General features: G+C 43.8%; 1 protein-coding gene across 1 annotated transcript in view; it reads left to right on the top strand.

Moving 5' to 3' along the window:
- Positions 1 to 2,902, top strand: part of LOC136573688 (excitatory amino acid transporter 5-like) — a 94,188-nt gene extending 91,286 nt beyond the window's left edge. Inside the window, exon 12 of the mRNA XM_066574951.1 lies at positions 2,816 to 2,902. Within this exon, the coding sequence (XP_066431048.1) occupies positions 2,816 to 2,902 (87 nt within the window). The remainder of the gene's footprint in view (positions 1 to 2,815) is intronic.
- The last annotated feature ends 20,188 nt before the right edge of the window (positions 2,903 to 23,090 follow it).

Below are 23,090 nucleotides of genomic sequence, written 5' to 3'. Positions count from 1 at the left end.
GAGGAAAGTAGGTTTCAGCACCAACATAGAAAGGGGTTCTTTACTGTAAGAGCAGTTAGACTGTGGAACTCTCTACCGGAGGAAGTGGTGATGGCAAAATCCATAGAGGAGTTTAAAAGGGGACTTGATGTCTTTCTGGAGAAGGATATTACAGGATATAAATATTAGGTTAAGTGTCAATCCTGGTATACAGGCAGGTAGGAACTATTAGGGGTTGATCCAGGGAACAGTCTGATTGCCATTAGGGAGTCGGGAAGGAATTTTTTCCCCAAAAGGGCTAATTGACTTCTGGCCTTGGGGTTTTTTGCCTTCCTCTGGATCAACACAGTAGGATAGACAGGCTGGACTAGATGGACAATGTCTTCATTCGGCCTTACATACTATGTTACTATGTTACTATGTTAGGCCTCCGTCTCAGGGTTCCATCACTGCTTTCCATCTGGATCGCCAAGAAAGGCATTCATACAAAAACCTGGTTGGAACCATGGGCTTCCATAACGCATGCGGAGATCAATAAGGTCTCTATTAAGCAGGGTACAGCCCCTATCCAACATTTGTGCCAGAGAGAATAGCATAGTCAACTACTTTACTTTCTTTGGCACAAATGAGGGAAACGAACAGAACCCTGCTGAAACTGAGGCTTGGTCTCTAGAGTATTGGAAGCCTATGCTTCCGACCAGGTTTCCCTGTGATACAGTTTTCTTTTGTTGATTCAGATGGAAACCTGTGACAGAACCTGAGGATGAACGCCCTAAGAAATATTCCTTTCGTATCATATCAACACCTAATAGTCTTTAAAGGGGTTCTGTCATGAAAAAAAAAAAATTCTATACTCGCCTATCCCTTCCCCGTCAGTCTACATACCACATCTTCACCTCACTGATCTTCTCCCGCCTCCTGCAGTCCGGGGGGCGGAGGTGGGGTGGCTGTCACATGACCTCCAGCTGGCTGATTCTTCTCCTTCCTGTGAGGTTACATACATTGGTTGGCAGTCTTCTTCCTGCCTGGCAATGTAAATTACATCACAGTTCAGAGACCAGGAGGCGGAGTGCCGATCTACTGCAGAGACTGTCTTGGCAATAGATCAGAATTCCTTCCTAGGCAGTGAAGGCTACAGCACAGGAAGGGACATTGCCAAAAGAGAATGTGAGGAATGCAGCCTTCATAACAAGCCGACCGGCATGCGATGAGGTGACCCCGGGGAGCTGCAGAAACTCAGGCAGGAGAAGATGGGGTAAGTAGACTGACGGGGGAGGAATAGGTGAGTATAGAATTTTTATTTTTTTTATGACTAAACCCCTTTAGGCTAAGTTTACATGTAGCAGGAATGCTGTGAATTCTGTAGGTATGCATCAAAACACACACTAATGGTGCGCATTTTGATGTGGATTTTGTTGCAGATTTTCTAAAGAGTTGTCCCACGCAAGCAAAAATCATCCCCTTTCCACTGGGTGCCCCAGTGGTCCAAAGAAAGGGGGCCGATACATGCGGGAATAAACAGAGCAGTGCTTAAACTTGTTTATCTCCAGTGGTCCAATTGAAATGGATGATGCTGCAGCATGTAAGTGTGACTGCAGCTTCATTCATTCCTTGACATTCCCTGACCTCCATTCTCAGGATTGGTTGGATCCCCGTTGATTAGCAAGGGATCCCCTATCCTTTAGAGAGCGAATCATGTATTTTGGCGGGACAACCCCTACTGACACACAGTGGCTCTCGCTGTTGTGCATTATGTCTCTTTCATACATCTATATGTTATGGAATACTATTATTGTTATCAGTACTGATTGTATATGTTTGTATCTTGAAAAAAATGAACACTAAGGCCGAATGCAGACAGCCGGGTCGGATTCTGACTGCGAGATCCTCGCAGTGGGACACGACCGTGTGCCCCTGCTGTGACCACCGACTTACCTGTCTGGTGCACTCTCTGCTCTGTTGATGTCCCAGCTGGCGCACAGCTGCACATGCGCAGTGCAGAGCCGGCGATGACACGGATAGTGTGAGGCTCACACTAGAATAGGACATGTTGTGCTTTCCACCCTGCGAGCGGAATATCGCAGTTGATTTCTGCTTGTGGGCATGGAAATGTCCTATGGGTTGTATTTGCTGCGGAATCCGGAGCTCTGGATCCTGCAGCACAAATACGTCCGTGTGCATTGGGCTGAAGTCTGCAAATGTTGTGACAACATGTCTCCACCGATGGTGGTCTGTGAAGCTGAATACATTTCTAATTTTGCTTTCCAAATAATCCTGTGGTGCTCTTCCATCCATAAAGCGAACCTGTTATCGGGTTCATGCTGCCCAAACCACAGGCAGCATGAACCCAGGACAGGTACGCCTGTTAACCCTGTGTATACGTTACTCTGAAATACTGTGGTGTTTCAGAATAAATACACTTTGAATTTTGACTTGGAATGGCGTTCTGAATGACTGAGGTGGACCGCGGCGGGCTCGCCCTGACCGCAGTATGTAGAGTGCCCGCTCTCTTCCCTATTGTGTATAGGAAGAGCTACATGATGCAGGAAGGAAAAGGCCGATGCGGGCCGCCTCCGTGACACAGAGTTTATTCAGAGTCAAAGTGTATTTCTTCTGAAGTGCCCCAGCATTTCTGCACAGCACATACACGGGGCAGTAGGAAGACCTGCCCCAGGTCCGTAATTGGGACAGCAGGGACCTGATAACAGAATTCCTCTAATTACTGAAGACCTTTTAGTATTCATTTTGTGTGTTGAGTAAAAGCCTGATGAGTTTTCTATTTTAGGATTTGTCTGTTGAAACAACACCGTTACACATCTCCAGAGATGCGGCGCAGCAACATGCAGATCGTCAGGTGATGGAGATGATCGAAGAATCACGATACGAAAAGAGAAGAATCCAGTTTAATATATGTCAGGTCTAAGGAGCACACCTGGAAGATGGGCTTCATGTATCAAAACTGGATAACCCTGTTGCATCCAATCAGAACTCCGCCACAAAATAAGACATTGGGCACGTGGATGGCAGTGCCAACTTCACGTGTCTTCTTAGCCCGGCTATATGTCCCAGGCGCACAGGACGGCCGCTGCCAGGATCACAGCATGAGGGAAGAGGAGGCCTGGCGGTGCTCCGTAAAGGTTTGAAGTGGAAAGGATACAATAAGCTCAAGACATAGAGGGAGATTTACTATTCAACATACAACAGTTTTCGGGCGCAACTGTACCAGAAAATTGTCTTACCGTCACATTTATTTGGGTTTTTAGACAGCTTTGGACAATGTTTTAGACTTGCCCAAAAACGGGTTTGGGATTTGTAGAAAGGGACAATGCCTAAATTGCACCAAAAATTGCAACAAATTGCTCTAACATTGTAGTCTTCCTTTCCGCTGTCTAATTTCAGACAGTATTCGTAAATCTGCGCTATAGTTGTAAAATAGTGGGTGATGTCTACACGTTTCGAACCTTGTAGTGATTCAGAGTAGCATGCATCCACCAAGTTTACGGACTATTTCTTAAGCCGATTTTATCCTTTATATTTCAATAAAAGAATAAAGTTTAGCCAGCGCTGCCGGACTCCATCTTCACCTCACCTGATTACTTTTTGTATTGCCCTGTGATTGTCTGCTACTTATAACAAAGGCACTTTTATTGTTGGACAGTGAGGTCTGGGATGTTTTGCCTAGCCATGAAGTTGGGAGTTCACTGTCATTTTACCTTACTTTAGCTGCTCAAAAGTATGTGGACCACGAAACCCACAACCCTTCATTGACTCTGTAAATAGCAAAAAATAACTGAAGTAATAAAATATATTCCCAATCTTTCTTACCACAAAAATGGCGCTGTTAACATAGTAACATAGTATGTTAGGCTGAAAGAAGACAATATCCATTCAGTTCAGCCTGTTTCCACCGCCCCTTGTTGATCCAGAGAAAGGCAAAAAAAAACCAATGAGGCAGAAGCCAATTTAGCCCATTTGGGGGGGAAAATTCCTTCCCGACTCCATAATGGTGGTCAGAATACTCCCTGGATCAACACTTGAAAGTTCCTAACTGACACTGACTTTCTAGAGCACAATAATATTACAGGATATAGACATCTAGTCCCTCTTAACCTCCTCTATGGATTTTGCCAACACCACATCCTCAGGCAGAGAGTTCCACAGTCTCACTGCTCTTACAGTAAAGAACCCCCTTCTGTGTTGGTGATGAAACCTGCTTTCCTCTAGACGTAGCGGATGCCCTCTTGTTACCGTGGCAGTCCTGGGTATAAACAGATCATGGAGAGATCCTTGTATCGTCCCCTCATGTACTTATACATGGTTATTTGGTTGTCCCTTAGCCGTCTTTTTTCCGGGGTGAATAATCCCAGTTTTGATGCCTCTCTGGGTATTCCAGTCCTCCCATTTCGTTTATTAATTTAGTTGCCCTTCTTTCTACCCCTGCAACATCTTCCTTGACCAGCAGTGTCCAGAACTGCACACAGTATTCCATGTGGGGCCTGACTAGTGCCTTATATAGTGGAAGAATAATGTTCTCGTCCCTCGCCCCTATACCTCTTTAAGTGCACCCCAAGACTGTATTAGCTTTTGCAGCAGCTGACTGGCATTGATTGCTTCAGTTAAGTCTATAGTCAACTAGTACCCCCAGGTCTTTTTCCTATCAATCTATTATGTGGCACGGTGTCAAATGCTTTAGAAAAATCCAGGTATACGAGATCAATAGACTCTCCCAGGTCCAGCCTAGAACGTACTTCATTGTAGTAGCTGATCACGTTGATTTGACATGATTGACCTCTCATGAACCCCTGCTGATGAGTTATACCGTTGTTTTCCTTGAGGTATTCTAGGATGGCATCTCTCAGAAACCCCTTGAATATTTTCCAATTATTAAAGTGAGACTTACTGGCCTGTAGTTACCAGGCTGTCTTTTAGTATATTTTTTTGTATATTGGAACCACATTTGTAATACGGTGTACAACTCTGGTCTTAATAGAGTGCTTAAATATTAGAAAGAGCGGTCTATCTATCCCGTCACTTAGTTCCCTTAGAACCCATGGGTGTATTCCATCTGGGCCCCAGTGATTTGTCTATTTTAATCCTTTGTAGCTGGCTCTGCACTTCTTCCTGCATTAGGCAGGTGATATTTAGCGGGGCTGGGGGTCGTTTTATCCCCCTGCATGTCGTGTGAGATTTCTTTTGCCTATGTGAATACACTTGAGAAAAAACTATTTCATACAATTTGCTTTCCCCCCATCATCTTCTATGGTTTCTCCTGCATTATTTGTTAAAGGGCCAGCGCTTTCAGTGCAAATCCTTTTACTGTTTATATAATTGAAAAATAGTTCAGGGCTGTTTTTGCTCTCTTTGGCGATCAGTCTGTCTGCTTCCTCCTTGGCAGTTTTGATCTTATCCTTACATAATTTGTTCTTTTCCGTGTATGTTTTTAGCACTTCCTCACTGCCTTCTTGTTTTAACGCTTTCTCTTTTTCACTTATTGCCCCGTTTATAGTCTTGTTGAGCCACATTGGTTTCCTTCTACTTGTATTTCTTTTAATTTTGAAGGGTATGAGCTGCTCACATGAGATAATTTGGATGTTTTTAAACGTCTCCCATTTGTCGCCTGTAGTGTTATTTGTGAGGATGTTGTCGCATTTAAAGTTGCCGAGAGTAATTCTGAGCTGATCAAATTTTGTTTTACTAAAAAGTTTAGTTTTTTTGTTGCTCCCTGACAAGGCATCCTATTGAATGACAGCAGGAAATTAATTATAGTGTGGTCACTATTTCCCAAGTGCCCCTCCCCCTGCACCTCCATTAATCTGTCCGGTCTGTTGGTTAATAAGTCCAGAGTGCTCCTCCCTCTAGTCGGGTAAGGTAGTTATCTTCCGTTTTTCTCAAGAACGTATCGCCCTTGTGTGATTAGCAGGTTTCGTTTTATTTATCGTATTATATCTGGATAATTAAAGTCCCCCATAATAATTACTTCATTGGGGTTTGACACCTTTTCTATTTGTCTTATAGAAATAGGGGTTTTCTATAGCCCACCAAAAATAACAGAAGAAACTCAAACCTATTATCAGGATTCTGTTCTTTTTCCGTCCCTGTATTTCTACCCACAGAGATTCCACCTGTTCATCTCCTGCACCTATATCCTCCGGTATCCTCGGCATTAAGTACGATTTAACGTACAGACATGCCCCTCCCCTTTCTCTTGTCTTTTCTGAAGAGTTTGTAACGCTGTAACTTCACTGCCGAGTTGCATTTATCATCGAGCCATCCCATCACGTTTGCCTACTACTTTCCCTTAGGCGGGCTTACACGTGTGGAGGGACATTTATGCTAAGTATTGGCGCGATGGCTGTTGCATTTTGTGTCTACTTGTATGTACTGTTTACGGTATTTTTCACACGCACACAATGTGTATTTGTACGCTTAAAAAAAAACAAGCGTGTTCCCATTGATTTCAGTGAGCAATGAAATTACATTCTTCTACTATATACTACGTTCGTGCACAATAGGAAGTAAAACAAATCCTGCTGCAGATTTCTTTCGCAAACAAAATGAGCATCCAAAATACACTCATGTGAACAAATGTATTCAAATCAGTGGGTTCTATTCACTATGTATTGCATGTGCAAATAAGGGAGATGGAAAGAATCCTCCACAGTGCCACCTATTGGAAGGCAGACTTTTTATACAAGCCTTACTGCAATGACTGGGAATTAAAAGCAAAGCCAGAATCCAGATACATGCATGCTGCCTTTCAATAGGTGGCACTGTGGAGGATTTATTCCATCTCCCTTATTTGCATATTACCCAGAGGAGCGTGCGTGGCCATTTGAGTCTCCTCACTTAGTTTATAGTATAGTTGCTCTCCCTAAGGAGAAAAGATAGTGTTTCTGACTTGCCTGTGCAATACATTGCATAAATGCGTTCTTGTGAATAAGCCCTTAGAGTCAAATCCCAATCCGTAACTTGCTGGACCTTTGGAGCTGTTTTGAGGTAATCACCCAAATTTAATGCTAAAAATCTTTACCTTCTGAGAGGGAATTTAGGAGATTAAAACCAGCCCGGGGGTTTAACACTCAATTCAGTTGAATAGAGTTGAATTTCAGAAATCCCCCACCCAGCCTCTTCTCCCAAGGGAGGCAGAATACTGACATCATCCACATATTCTACCAGTTTAAGAGTCATCTCCATTGACCCAGCCATCCCAACTCCAATGAGAAGTTTAATCTTCCTAAGGAAAGTGTCAGGGAAATTTCTGCGTACAGCACCAATCAGGCCCACTCCACTTGCCCCGCTGCCGGCGGTAAAGAAGAGACACCACACACGGAGGTCTGGTATAGTTCCTCACACGGGGACATGACTGCGCACTTTATTACAGATTACATGGGGTCTTATACCCTTTGGTCTCATCACTAGAAATGGGTGATGGGCTCATTGGCTCAAATTCACCGCATAACCATATATGTGAAGTCCGCATTTCCGCCTGAGGCAGTGATAGTCATATACATAGTTAAACAGTCGTTATCTAGATACGGCGCTTCTGGGAAAACAGCCAAGCACGCGGCCTTCGTGTCTGATTCTTCATTGCGGTGTTTAAGATACATTTTGTCTTCGCCTTGCAAGGCCTTTGGAATATCTGATGTAAGGCGACAGATTAAGTTTTTCTCATTTTAGAATTGAATAGAACTTGCATACAGGTATAAAAGCATAAAAACATATGGCAATATATATATATACCCTCACAAACCCCGCTAAAAACTTAATATGGAGATCAAGCACCAGACCTTGCACTCTTCCTCGGTCGCCTCTCCCTTGCGTCAGGGTTTTCCCACTGCCCATAAGTCCCTACTCCTAGGAGGGGGGATGCCTACCTCACCTCAGAAGGAGGCCATGGATTCCCTGGACTTATTTTTTTTTGGGCATCCATACCCTCTATCTGTACAAGTTAACACCCCACAGGGTGTGCCCTCGCTCTAACCTAAGGTCTTCTGCACTATCCCTAGGCAAATGGGAATTCCACTGACAATCCATCTTAGGAGACCGAGGCGGCGCAGTACTAGTCCCTCTCTCCATTCTTCTGGTAACGTACGTGGTTGGCATTATCGGAACTGGCTCTTCATCTTTTTCAAACAAGGGAAATGTTGGTGTCACATTGTCCAGTCCCTTACTCATACTCTTTTTGATCAAAGGGATAATACACATACAGGAAATTACATACCCCACCTCTTTCTGCTAAAATCATATCCAGGGCCACTCTATTTTGGAACGCCATGGATGCAGTGGGCCCTAACTGGTCAGCTAACCCTTGTAAAGCATCCCTGGTGTAGTTTGCAAACCTCTGCTGATTGTAACAGATATAATTCATCCAATCTACATTATTATTAACAGTGACAATAGCAAATGAGGACTCAAAACCTGCTTTAACCTGATCTCTAGAATTAAATTAATCTCGCTCCCCCTTGGCACTCCTATTGCATCTATGTATACATGTGGATCAAAGTTACCACCTGGAGCGTCAACTTCTCTCTTAGCACGATGCGGGGTTGGATTCTCACCCTCAGTGTAGGCTTCATATTGCACATTTGATTGTATTAATTTGTTCTGATCCCTGAAACAAGGGGCTAGTGTACAGTAGTCAAAGGTGTGTGTTAGAGGAATTGTACCACATTATAGCATGTAAAGGATATACAGGATCATGAGTTTTTTCAGTGCGAAGTGTGGATCCAAGTGGGCTTTCCTTTGAGCTTGACTGCAGTTGGGGTAGTAAGCAACATCTGGTAAGGACCTTTAAACCGGGTTTCTCTCTCAAACTTTTTTTACATATACCCTGTCACCTGGTTTCAGATTGTGACACTCATCTGTAGGACCTGGGAGGAAAGCAGAGACTGCAGAATGCATTATTGACAATTCCTTGGAGAGGCCTATGACAAAATTAACAAGAAAATCATTCCCCAAACTCAGCTACTGTGGCATGTACCCTCCGGAGAAAAAGAAAAACTAATGGAAGACACTCAATTCAAGATTTGCCCCTTTTCTTCATTGCCTTTTGTATCTACTTTCCCACTACTCCGCGGATGGTAGTGTGTGTGAAAAGCCTGAAATATACCCAAAGCAGACATGATGTGTTGCATTATTTCACCTGTGAAGTGTGTACCTTTGTTTGACTCAATCACTTCCGGTACCCCGTATCTGCAGATTACCTCATTCATGAGCTTCTGTGCGGTTACCTGCTTATTTACCTTGGTAACAGGGTAGGTCTCCAACCTGAAAAGAAATCAACAACAACAAGCACATATTCATACTTCCCAACAAGTGGGAGCTGAATGTAGCCAATTTGCAATCCCTGAAATGGGTAGAGTGGCCCCGGCAAGTGTTATGTGGCAAATTTACTTCTGCCCTGTTGCTTACGGCAAAGATCATGCAAAATTAGACAAATGATGCAGCAGCTACAGAAAACCCAGGAGCCACCCGTCCTTGTTCAAGCATCGACATCATTGCTGCTTTGAGAGGTGCGTCTTTCCGTGCATCAGCTGGGCCATCACGGGGCACAGGGACCGTGGTGGGCAAGTTCTGTTGACTGTTCGCCATACACCTTCCCTTTTTAGTCCATTTTTCCTTTTCTGCCTTGCTGGCTTGTAACTGTAAAGTCCTTAGTATATCAAAGTCCAAAGTTTTTATCAAAGTCCAAAGTTTTTATCAAAGTCCAAAATTTTTATCAAAGTCCAAAGTTTTGTCAAAGTCCAAAGTTATTGTTAAATTCTTCTTTTCTTCTTTTCTTCCACGGCTTCAGGGCCGCTGCCTTGCTGTGTGGTCTGTGATGGCGTTGCCTCTTGCTTCTCTGGTGTAGGAATTGGTGTGAGCTCTCCACTTTGTCAGGTAGAAGTAGGGCCTCCATGAGACTCTGTACCGCTGCATCATTCTTAATTGGCTGTCCTGCTGAGGTAAAAAACTATCTGGCCTTCCATTTTGGGCCGTAATCATGAGCTATGCCAAATGCATACCGGGAGTCAGTGTAAATGGTTGCCGTCTTACCTCTCGCCACTCTACTCGCCTCAGTGAGGGCCTTTAGTTCCGCTTCTTGTGCTGAGACATGCGGAGGCAGAGCTTCTGCTTTTAGGACATCTTGTTGTGTGACCACTGCATATCCAGCGTGGAGTCGTCAATCACCCTGGTACCATCTATAAAAAACAACTCAAAATATGCATTGTTAACAAGGGCTTTCAGTAACTTCTTAAAACTTACATTTTCTTGTTGCATCACTGCCTGACAATCAGGCTGATATTCTATTTCAAAAAGATCAGAATCTTGTTGCAAAAAATTTAAAAATGGCTGATTTGCAATACCTAGATCACCTATGCCTTCTCCTCCCCCCCTTTGAACCAGGGTACTCAATTGTAAGAAGAGTAGCCGGGTTTAAGGTAGTACAACATTGTAAAAAGATTTGATGGATGCAGATAAGGCCTGTAAGATGTCAGCACCAATAACAGAGACATGAGTTACATCAGGGCAGAATAATCTACAAACATGTATTAATATTTGAAATGTGATATCCTTTAAGCAAATTCATTATTAATCTGCTCCTGCCTGCAATGTCTTATCAAATTTGAGAGAGTAAAAAAAAACTTTTACTAGCTGCTCAAGATTCTTACCCCCTCCTTTGTGGACAAGACTTTTACATCATCTAGCTCCACCCCCTCGATACTGGTCGCTTGCGTCTTTTTTCACACCTTCATTTAAGCTCCACAGTCTAAGCCTCCACATCTCAAACAAGTAAAGTCTTATGCATGGGGGGGCGGGGGGGGGGGGGGGGATAATGTTATCCCCAGTCAATATCTGCATCACACTTTTTACATTCATCACAGCCTGAACACTGGTCATTAACTCTCATCCATCCATGCGCTCAAGTCTGCCCCGTCACCCCCCTATTGAAGGTGTACCAGTACATACAGATGCACAGATAAAAAGTGTGACAAACAAACATACATCAGCTGAAAAACATTGAGGTGAGTGCTATAATGTTATAAAGTACATGATTCTATTGAGATGAGATTGTGAATGAGCGCTATCTTTGACAAATTATGTGAAAACATTTGCTGAGTGACTGGGACATTCTATCTTTCTTATCTACTGAAGCTATTATATGCTGTATTAAACGCTAAAGTATTTTAGAATGCGTGGGTATCTTTCAGCCCCCCTTCCTTTCCTTCTCTGTGACCCTGAGCTTAGAGTGAATCTGAAAGCCCCCACCTTTGCAAAATAACTGTTATCTCTCTATGAATATGCATTCACCGACTGAGCAGAGTTGTTTTAGTTTAACTATTCCCTGCATTTGAACTCATAATTAACACATATGCTGGGACCTTCTGACAACGCAACATGTTCTGCACTTTCAACCCCTATATTCTTAAAAGCCCCCAGAGGATGTGAGTGGGGTATCACTTTCTTACACCTGTATGAAAGAGACCAAGACGTGTCTATTTGTGACCTCAGAACCCAGTAAGAATATACCTTAGAAATTGCTATCTTTCCTGAATTCTAAGACTGTATAATTCATTAGATTAATTTCAAGCTTTCATTCTATTTAAGCAAACAAGGCTACTTTCCAGGGTTAGTATTTCATTCTCTCTGCTTTGTTATCTCTTGACCTTGAAATCTAGACACAAGCTGCAGCTTCAAGTAAACAATCCTTCTCCCACTAAAAGCAAGCACAGTTAACCATTTGCACATATATACATATATATATACACACACACACACATATATATATATATATATATATATATATATATATATATATATATCCACCTAGTATTATACACCTTTAAACAAATAATGTGTACATACTTATCTTTCTCTGACTGTCTCTCTCCTTCTCACTTTAGCACTTTCTAGCAACTCTTGGTCTTCCAAGGCGCCCTTCTTGGTCCTAAAGACCTCCTTCCAGTCCCCATATTGTAATCTACCATGCAGGTCGATGTCACACATTTTCATAAGAGTTTTCTTACAGTTTACAAATTGAGACTCTTGTCTCTCCTCCACCAATTCATCCGCACGGCAGCAGCCCTCGAGGGGCTCCGTCTTCTTTAATAAGGTCTTACGCATATTAGAACAACAACAACAATAATAATAATAACACGCTCCATAGAATGTATCCCTCTTAAACCAAATTGTCAGCCCCTTATATACTGGCAAAACAACTGAGGGTCTCTTCTCCTATGGAACCAGCCTCACAGAATGCATCTCTCTGAAATCAAATCGTTAGCCCCATATATAAGGCAAAACAACCAAGAGTCCCTTCTCCTATGAAGCCTGTCTCACAAAATGCATCCCTCTTAAATCAAATTGTTAGCCCCTTATATATATGGCAAAACAACCGAGGGTCCCTTCTCTTATGAGACTAAATGAAAAGAAAGAGAAAATAATTCTGCAGATACAACAATCTCCACTATCATTAAAACGTTAAAACTTCAAAGTACAAATAGACTACAGACTAGTTCCTGGGTGAGCGATTGGTGTGCTTATCACGGTCAGTAGTCCGTGACGGCAAACCCGAAGCCCACGAGTTACCGTGTAGAACTCTTTACCCAACCCGTCCGGTTACAAAACACAGATAGTCCCTCCTGCTGCAAGACTCTCAGTGTAAAACACAACATAAATATATGCTGGTCTTACCTGGAGTTCTGTGAGTTGATCAGGCTCGGTTTGCAGCAGGACGGCTTCCCCGTGGCGTGGATCCGGGTGGACTGCGCTGCACGGCTCCGGTTTTACCGCCCCACCTTTGGGCGCCATTTGTCAGGGAAATTTCTGCGTACAGCACCAATCAGGCCCACCCCAATGCCCTGCTGCCGGCGGTAAAGAAGAGACACCACACGCAGAGGTCTGGTATAGTTCCTCACACGGGGACATAACTGCGCACTTTATTACAGATTACATGGGATCTTATACCCTTTGGTCTCATCACTAGGAATGGTTAATGGTCTCATTGGCTCAAATTCACCGCATAACCATATATGGGAAGTCCGGATTTCCGGCTGAGGCACTGATAGTCATATACGTAGTTAAACAGTCGTTATCTTGATACGGCGCTTCTGGGAAAACAGCCAAGCACGCGGCCTCCATGTCCGATTCTTCATTGCGGTGTTTAAGATACATTTTGTCTTCGCCTTGCAAGGCCTTTGGAATATCTGATGTAAGGCGACAGATTACGTTTTTCTCATTTTAGAATTGAATAGAACTTGCATACAGGTATAAAAGCATAAAAAACATATGGCAATATATACATATACCCTCACAAAAGGATCAATTGCAAAGCTATACAGTAGTGGGCTAAAAAGACAACCTTGATAAGGAAACCTCAAAAACATGGCAAATCCAACCATGCACAAACAGAAAGCTCTAGATCCCTTGGTACAGAGTCGTAAGTCAACTTTCCAAACAGACCATTTCCCAAAATGACAGACCAGAAATACCAAGATCAAACTAATTAAACTCTCCTATTTCAGCCTGCTTAAGTAAACAGGTTTCTTATTCTCCAACTCTGGTCATTCTATTACCACCCAAACCCCAAGGACAGCACTTAAGGTGCTATGACCTGGAATTGAGAAATGTTGTAAGGGAAATTGGAACCATGGAGCAAATTACACCAACTTCTGAAACAGCACTTTTGTTGAAATCTGCTATATTGAAAAGTACAATTAGTCCCCAATTCTCAATTAGAAATCAGGGCAGACCTCCTCAATAACGTTGGCAGAAAACCTGAGGAAATGCACTCATATAATACCGCAGTCTAACCAAATTGTTCTTAAAGGGGTTGTTTAATGAAAATCACATAACCTATTGTACTGGATAAGTGATAAATAACTAACCACTGGGTCTGATTGCTGGGACCCCACATGATCATAAGAATGGCATACCCTGAGTTTGGAGCACTGGTGCATAACTACCACTCCATACACTATTACGGGGCTGACAGATTGCCAGGCAACATGCTTGGCTGTCTCAATAAGCTTTGACTAAAGTGGTGGTCATACATGTACACAAGCACCTCATTACTCCAGCAGGCTCGGGGATGCATTGTGGAAATGATAAATGATTTTTTAAAAGATAACTCCTGTAGCAACCTGGGGGTTACTCACTTATAGGATCGCCATTTCCATTCAGCAAGTTGGGGACCAGGTACATAAAAGCTCCGGAGACTTAGATCTCTTGACATTCTGGAATCTGCCATCTTTTATTTCACATCACAGCAAACCTTTTCAATATTTAACATGCTGGAGCACACAACGATCTCAGGGGTCACAACACTTAGAGTCTCCATCACTACCCCTCACCCAAGGTGTCTAAAGGGCCATAATCTGGTCCACGTTGGACCTCAGGCTCCAAAGTCTATTGGTTGCTGCAGCCTTTCGCTCTGGGTTTTGGCCTATTTCCCTCTGAGTGTGGCAGAAACTGTTCCTTTTATGTTACTTCCTGCCACACCCACAGGTGTTGTCTCTCCTTTTCTGATACCAGAATGCCTGTTTACAGCCCTCTACAGGCCATTCTGTGTATTGCCCTTCTACATATTTCTCGCTTTGATATAGGCCGAAGACCTTATCACAGCTTTTGCTGCTCCGGAGTCAAAACTCAAGGCTCAGGGATCTCTCTTTTTAGCTGGCACGTTCCTAGCTACTACCTCATTTTTCTCATGCTCAGTTTCTTGTGTGAAGGCAGCCTCTACTGACTCGGTTTCTTTAGTGTCTTTTTAATTGTTTTCAAAGGTGATTTGTTCTCCTCAAGACTTTCCCAGTTTTAACAAACAGTTCACTTGTAGTGCCCAGGTCACCTTTCTTAGCATAATGTGGCATGCTTTACTGTTTGTATCTCATTATGAAGATTCTCCAATAAAATCTTTTACTTGCTGTCTGAACTGGGTCCTAGACCTCTCTTGTCGGAACCTTCCTTTCCACACCTTGACTATTCAATTCCCAGTGTTTCCTCTTCATGCTTAACTTTACACTTTTGAAGCAGCGCCTTTTCCTCTGACACCACTTTCAGGGGGCATGTCAAGATTATCACTTCAGTCTCTTTCTTATGAGCCCATTCCTCAGCACTCTCATGTTCAATGTTATATCTCATAGACCTGATTTTCTCTTCAGTAAGCTCTAGTTCACACGCCTTCTGTTCTTCTCCAATTTGGACACAATAAGAAGTTGGTGACCATACTCCACACTTGAATATGCAAAACCTTTATGGTGTTATTCCATGTTAAAGTGACATGTCAAATTTCCAAAATTTGGCCTGGTTATTAAAGGGGTTGTCCCGCGGCAGCAAGTGGGTCTATACACTTCTGTATGGCCATATTAATGCACTTTGTAATGTACATTGTGCATTAATTATGAGCCATACAGAAGTTATAAGAAGTTTTTCACTTACCTGCTCCGTTGCTAGCGTCCTCGTTTCCATGGAGCCGACTAATTTTCACCGTCTAATGGCCAAATTAGCCGCGCTTGCGCAGTCCGGGTCTTCTTCTTTCCTCAATGGGGCCGCTCGTGCTGGATGCCGGCTCCTTGTAGCTCCGCCCCGTCACGTGCCGATTCCAGCCAATCAGGAGGCTGGAATCGGCAATGGACCGCACAAAAGCCCTGCGGTCCACCGAGGGTGAAGATCCCGGCGGCCATCTTCAGCAGGTAAGTAAGAAGTCACCGGAGCGCGGGGATCCAGGTAAGCACTCTCCGGTGTTCTTTTTTAACCCCTGCATCGGGGTTGTCTCGCGCCGAACGGGGGGGGGGGGGTTGAAAAAAAAAACCCCCGTTTCGGCGCGGGACAACCCCTTTAAGGCGCAAACAGGCTTGGTCACTAAGGGGTTAAGAAAATGCAAATGAGAGCCCAAGAGTAAAGTCCCATTTACACTGGACGATTATCACTCAAAATTTGCTCAAACTATGTCTTTTGAGCGATAATAGTTGTGTGTAAATGCTACCATCGTTTTCTTTTCTGCCAAATGATGATTTTATGTTGAGTTTAAAATCCATTGTTCCACTGGACAGCTGATGGCAGAGACCACAGGCAGTGATTCTCCACAGGAGTGCTGATAACATTGTTTTCAGCTGCTGTCCCGTGGCAGAAAAAAGGGGCTGTATGCAAATATTCGACCACCCGCTATTATCTGCATACAGCTCGGGGAGACTCATTTACATGCAAATGTACCTGTTGCAGTGAGAGGCCAGCTACTAGTGACAGCCGTCTCCTGCTGCAGGATAGCGTGAGATCTGCTATGATCTTGCGCTATCCCTATGACGTAAGGGTACATCATTTTGCAGGAATTCCTCCGCTCCCATGATGTACCCTTATGTCATGGGGAGGGAAGGGGTTAATCGGTAAACTCAACCTGACCTGTTAATATACTTGCAATTGCCGTATTCTAATGAAACATAATCTTTTAATTCACGACTTTAACCTTTTTAAATATTGAATGGGGGAGAAGAGTTAGGAATTGAGGGACAGGGTGGGGAAAGTAGAGGGAGGGGGTATAGACTCTGATCTTCTTACCTCTGATCTATCCCTTAATCAGCACCTTTAGAAGCATTGTAAATGTCCGTCCCTACAAATTAGGAACTCCTATAGCAACCCAACTTTCCCATTTTCCTGGAAGGCTGAAAGCTTATTGTTCCTTATTGCTCTGGCTTTCTTGTAAGAGCAATATTTTCTCACTTGTTCGATAACTTGTTGTAAGGAGCAGAAGTATTGGTTGGTCTCCAACCTCTGGCTAGCATTAGGGCTTATTCAGGCGATCGTATACTGGTCAGATTTTCATGCCCGACTAATATATGCTGCCCCTCTCTGCAGGGGGTGGAGGCGGGACGGGACCTGTCAAACACTGGCGAGGAGCAGAGAGAGGGTGGAGAGGGGTGAGAGCTCAATGCACTAGCTCCCCTCCCGCATCCTCCCCTTGCAAAGAGGGGCAGCGTATATCGGTCAGACGTGAAAACCCTGAAAATTAACACTTCTTGGGGAATACATAATTAATGCCGCTACCCTCAGTTGTTTAACATTCCAGATGAACTTTAGTACTTGTTTTTGGAGGAGGTTTAGTACTTTACCCGGAATGGGGACAATCATTGTGCGTAAAATATAAAGAATCTGGGGTAATATCTTATATAAAATAATGCTATAGAACCAGGATAGCTCTGTCCTTCTTGTAGAGTCTTAATTAATGGGTTTAGTTCTGCAATAGGGATGAGCGAACGTGTCCGTTACGGACACATCCGCACCCGGACACCGGCTTTGCCGAACACTGCAGTGTTCGCGCGTAAGTGTCCGGGTGCCGCCGGGGGGAGGGGAGATGCGCGGCGGCGCGGGCGGCAGTAGCGGGGAACAGGGGGGAGCCCTCTCTCTCTCCCTCTCCCCCCCACTCCCCGCCGCACCCCCCCCCGCGCTGCCACGGCGGCCCCCGAACTTTTTTGCCCGAACACTGAAGTGTTCGCAAAGTTCGGTGTTCGGGCGAAAAAGGGGCGGAGCCGAACGTGTTCGCTCATCTCTATTCTGCAACCTTATCTAATGGGTACAACAATTGTATCCCAAAATATGGTATACCAGACTCCTCCCATTCTAAGGGAAATTCTGGTCTAATAATCTGTTATAATTGCTAGTATTTGGGATTTGCTGGGGTTCACCTAATAGTAGGAAACCCTTCCCAACTTGTCTAATGAGATGGATATTCTATTAAGGTGGCTGGGTCACCATTATTATAATGTCATCCGCTGATAATCCAATTTTGTGTTGTTTGAAGGCCACTGGTATCCCAATTATATTGCTATTAGTTCTTATGAATTCCGCTAAAGGTTCCAATGTCATGATAAACAATATGGGTGACAACGGACAACCTTGTTATGTCCGGTTTGTTATATTGAAAGGGCTAGCTAAGACTCCATTTGTTAACCCTTTCCAATCCACTGTCTGACGTCTAAAGACATTATGATTGAAGGCTGTACAGCTCCGATGTTGGAAGACGTCCTTTGGGGGTTCTCTTACTGTATATTGCCAGCCTCTCTGCTGTCGGAGCCTATCCAACATGTCACCTCATGCAGTACTGGGTTTAGCCAGCATATAGCGCCGTTGTACACATCCGTCAGGGTTCTCTTACTGTATATGGCCAGCCTCTCTGCTGTCGGAGCCTATCCAACGTGTCACCTCATGCAGTACTGGCTTTAACCAGCATATGGCGCTGTTGTATAACGGCAGAAAAAGAGTAAGCCCCCTAGGAAAACCAGAATACAAATTGGATTGGAAAGGGTTAATACTTTTGCTGTTGACTCTATGTATAATTCCCTGATTTCATTTAGCATCTATCTTTCAAATCCAAATGTAGTTGTGTTTTTTTCCTGTTATCCTGGCTTCATTAAACGCTATCGCCATATGAGGGGCTAATATATTTTTGTAAATCTGATAATATTCATTCAAGAACCCGTGGGGTCCCGGGCCTGGTCTTTTTTGGATTCGTTTATGATTTTTAATATTTCTTGTGGAAGAATAGGCGAGTTCAGAAGGAGGATTTGGTCCTGAGTGATTTGGGGTAATTGTATGGGCTCTAAGTATGGCCTGATTGTCTCACTGGAGGGCTGACCTGTCTCTGGGTCATCCTTTAGGTTGTATAATTTTTTGTAAAAATCCCCTCACAAATCTGCAATATCTTTTGGGTTACAAATGGGGTCCATTAGGAAAGGATCCTTAGCTTGTATTATCTTCTGCTTGACTCTCTGCGCCATTAACTTACTGAATTTGTTATTAGACGAGTAGTGTGACATTTCCAATGATTTAACTGCTTATCCTAATCTACCATTAATAAATCCCTCAGTTCCTCAGATCTCGGTGTCCTTCTATGGTGGGCCAATCCCTCACTTTCTAATTCTTTAATCCTTGTTAACACGGACGATATCCTCTTGCCTTTTTCTTTGTTGAAAATCGCTCCCTGCTGAATCGTAATACTTCTTATAACAGATTTATGAGCATTCCATAATACAAATGGGTCCGTACCTGGTAAATCAACTCAAAATAATCCTGCAAGGACTTCTTGATCTTCTCCTGATGCACCAGCCTCTCCATTAGGTGTGTGTTATTATGTCATACCTTTTCTGTAAAGACCTTAGTGGAAACTGCTAATGACCTCAGTATTGGGTCGGGATCTGACTATGAGATTGTTCCAATGGAAGCTTTTCTCATTCTCTGCATCAAGAAAAATCAACAAGAAACATGTCTATTCTGGAAAAGGATCTACGAATAAAAGGAATACTCTCTAGAATGGGCATTAGGGCAGCAAAATGAATCGTATAGTTCCTCTTTGTGTATCCACGAAGGCAGTGAGGGTGCAGACAACCTTCCCTGTCCGCTAGAATCCATTTCTCTATTGACTACAAGGTTAGTCTCCACAAACTATTAGAGGGCCTTTATGAACCCTTTTGTCTGATCTGGGATGAGTCCGGGGTATAAATGTTAGCTAGTGTCATCACTAGCCCGTTCATTTTACACACTAGGATAATATACCTCCCACCCCATCGATCTATGACTCCAACAGCTGACATTCTTCTGTGTTCCTGATGGCCACTAGGATGCCTGCTTTCTGTCTTTCTACGTTCACCATAAAAAGTGTGGAGAATTGAGTGTGGGAGAACTTTGGGCAACGACTTCTCTCAAAAAGTGTGTTTCCTGCGCGCATATCACTGCTGCATCAAGTGTGATGGCTTCTCTCCACAGGGATGATATCTTACATGGGGAATTCAAGCCCTTTGCGTTCATAGACAGGAAATTTATACTCCTGGTGCACTCCTAGGGTAGTGCTGAAGATCTGGTGCATTCCTAGGGTAGTGCTGAAGATCTGGTGCATTCCTAGGGTAGTGCTGAAGATCTGGTGCATTCCTAGGGTAGTGCTGAAGATTTGCTTCTTAGGTGACTTTCAGTGTTCAGTGTGGATCTGAAGTGGTTGTTTATCCATCTTTGTTTTGTAGATCAGAGGTTAGGAGATTTTTATATTGAAAAAATGTCTTGAGTAAGTTAGGGGTAGAGTGTCAAACTTTTGGGGATTGGGTTAGAAAACTTGGCAACATCGGTTCGATGCCCTCCTTTGAACAGTCTTCCCTCCTGGGTGCATTCTATGAGAAAGGGAACTTTTTGGGGGGAAATAAAAAGTTCGGCATTTTGGTTTAGTGACCTTTTCAAGAAATTAGACTTTATTTTGAACTTTTGTTGCAGTCACTTATCTCTCTTCGGTTGAGGAGGACTGCGATCATGTCTGCTTTCCCGAGCTCTTTTTGATCCGCCTTGCCATTCATTCTCAGTGCGGGACGTGCTCTGTTGTCTCTCTTCCTCCAGATCCCAGCTCTGGAGAATTTTCAATCCTCCTTCTGGGTCAAGAATGACGTTATTTCTCCCATCCTTATGCACTATCAGCTTGACAGGACAGCCCCACTTATACAACTCTTTATTTTCTCGGAGAATGCTCATCATTTGTACACATTTGTTCCTCGCTGTCATGGTTGTTGAGACAGGTCTGTGTAGGGCTTAATATTTTTGTAGGGGTGCAGGAGGGCTTTTATTTTTCTAGCCTCATACATCAGTCTGTCTTTTATGTGGTAGTAATGGAGACGCACCAGGACGTCTCTAGGGAGGCTCTCCGCGATCGCCTTTGGTTTTGGCAGTCTATGTATTCTATCTACAATGCTTTCTCCTTGTAATGTTTCAGAAAGGAGTGTTTTGATTAGATCTTGTATGAAATCATTTTGGGCTCTGCTACTCCTCTTACTTTAATATTATTTAGACGATTCCGGTCTTTCAGATCAGCCATCTTTCTTTTTACCATTTCCAGCTCCTCCGCTAACTTGTACTGATCATCTATCAAGGCATTGTGGGAGCTGGTCACTTCTCCCATCTTGTTTTCCAAGTGGTTCATTCTGCCTCCCATTTCCTCCATTGAGGTGTTCATAGATGCATGCATAGCTTTCAATTCTTTCTGCAGCGACCCCTTCAGTTCCAGGGTCATCTCTCTTATAAAGCACTCTGAAGCTGCTTTGTCTGAGCAGCTAATTTTTAATATAGAATTACTTTCATGCACTCCTCTTCCCTATCTGCCATATTAGTATGCTTCTCCCTTCTTTTTGTAGCTCCATTGGAGGTTTCCTTCTCTCGCTCCTACAGTGTGCTTGTTGCATAATCATAGCTGGGGCTCTTGGATTGTGCCACTCCAACCCCCACTTTCTTCTCTCTTCTCTGCTTTTAGTTGGACTGTTGTCCCTGTTTTTTTTTAATGATTTATGTGAGGGGACACCTCCATACATTCTTCTAGCGTCTTCTTCCCGATTTCCCTTACTTAATCCTTCCCTTCCCCAGAGTCTCTGTGGGTGCCATCTTGTGATTGGCACCCCTAGGTATTGCAGTCCGTCTGGTGACTCCTGCTTCTTCTCTGTCTCCCCCACTCTCTCTCTGCATGGGAGGCAGTGGGAACAGGAAAGCCTGCTTACCCGCTCCTCATCACGGGAATCCCCTTGGCTTCGTCTCCTTTGGTGACAGCATCTGATCTATGCATGCGCCCACGGCCTACATCTCCGGCTCTCCTGTGTCCCGCACCGCCGGGAAGAGGTCAGTCAGCCACTGCAGTCTCTCCTTCAAAGCTCTTCTCCTCGGCATCCCTGCTGCTTCCTCCATTCTGTGGTGAGTATCCAGCATTTTTGTCGTTGTCCTGCTTCTTTCCTTCACCGGTTCAGGTCACTTTTCCAGCGGAGCTCAGCACTGCGTGACTGCTCCCATTGCCATCCAGGCCCCGCCTAGGCAATTTCTTTTTCTAATTGTGCATCATATCTTCTATTCGCAGCATGAAAGGGGTCCTCAAGAAAATTTGCAAAGCTCGTATTTGTACAAGTTCCTCTTGAATTCTGTGCAACTTTCCCTTCTTTTTCATTTTGGACCACAAGGTCCACACTGACTAAATCTTCTGTCTTACTAGAAGCAGTCTTCCTTCTTTTTCTGTCCCAGACGACATTTGGTTGTGACTAGCAACTATTTCAGTTTCACAGGAAACTCCAGCAGCAACTTCTCTCTGTAAGATTCCTTCCCTTACAGTACTACATGCATTGTTTTTACTATTTCTCCTCTCTACCACTAGAGGCATATTTGAGCTAACTTCCTAACTGCCTGTTCAGACTCTGCCTTCTCCTGTGTAGATTGTGGAATATTTCTACCTCTAGACATATATGCAGCTTTCACTGTGCCATTCTGCAAAGCCAACATTTTATACAACATTTCCATTACATTTGTGTCAGTCCTTTAACCCCTTGAGTGGCGGGTTTCCTACCACCCTGTCGTGCCCACCAGGGCAGGTTTTTTTTAAATGGTCTAATCATTGAATTTCAACTAATTTTGCAGTTGCGTCTCAAGAGCCATAACTTTTTCATTTTTCCATTGACATGGCCATATGAGGGCTTGTTTTTTGCGGGACAAGTTGTGATTTTTTTAAACAGGGGGGAGGAAAAAAAGAAAAAAAGGGGCCATGTCATTAAGGGGTTAAATAATGTATTAACTTCCTTCTCTGGGTCATTATGACGCACGGATACCACATGTGTGATTGTATTTTTACAAAGTAAAGGGAGACAAGTGTTTTTATTATTTTTTTATAATTTTTTTACTTTTTTTAAAATTTTTTTTTTTGTCCCTTTAGGGGACTTCCACAGAGACCCATCAGGACCCCATGATCACATTCTGGGGGTCCGATAGTGACAGCCCTTTACATGCGACAGTCACATAGACTGCCGCATGTAAAGGGTTAACACAGCAGAGATCGGAGGTTTTCTCTGATCTCTGCTGTAAGAGCAGGTACCTAGCTGTCCTCTCACAGCCAAGCACCAAGCTCTCCCTGCACAGATACCATCGGCTTGCTTCTGACAGGCCGATGGTCTCTTTGGCAACCTGTAAACAAAGCAGGAGACTTAGAAGCAGGAGATTGCCGGCATATCGGCAATATCTTCTGCTGGTTTTTCAAAGCCCTTGCTTTGTTCTCTGTGGGTCTGTGCAGGCAGAGCACAATGTACAGCTTGTGGCATTGTGCTCTGCTGCTCCCATAGTGATACATAGCCCGGAAATCT

The sequence above is a fragment of the Eleutherodactylus coqui genome, chromosome 7 (assembly GCF_035609145.1).
Source record: "Eleutherodactylus coqui strain aEleCoq1 chromosome 7, aEleCoq1.hap1, whole genome shotgun sequence".
Lineage (NCBI taxonomy): Eukaryota > Metazoa > Chordata > Amphibia > Anura > Eleutherodactylidae > Eleutherodactylus > Eleutherodactylus coqui.
Note: the sequence above shows the minus strand (reverse complement) of the source record. Positions and strands in the feature narration are given on the sequence as shown.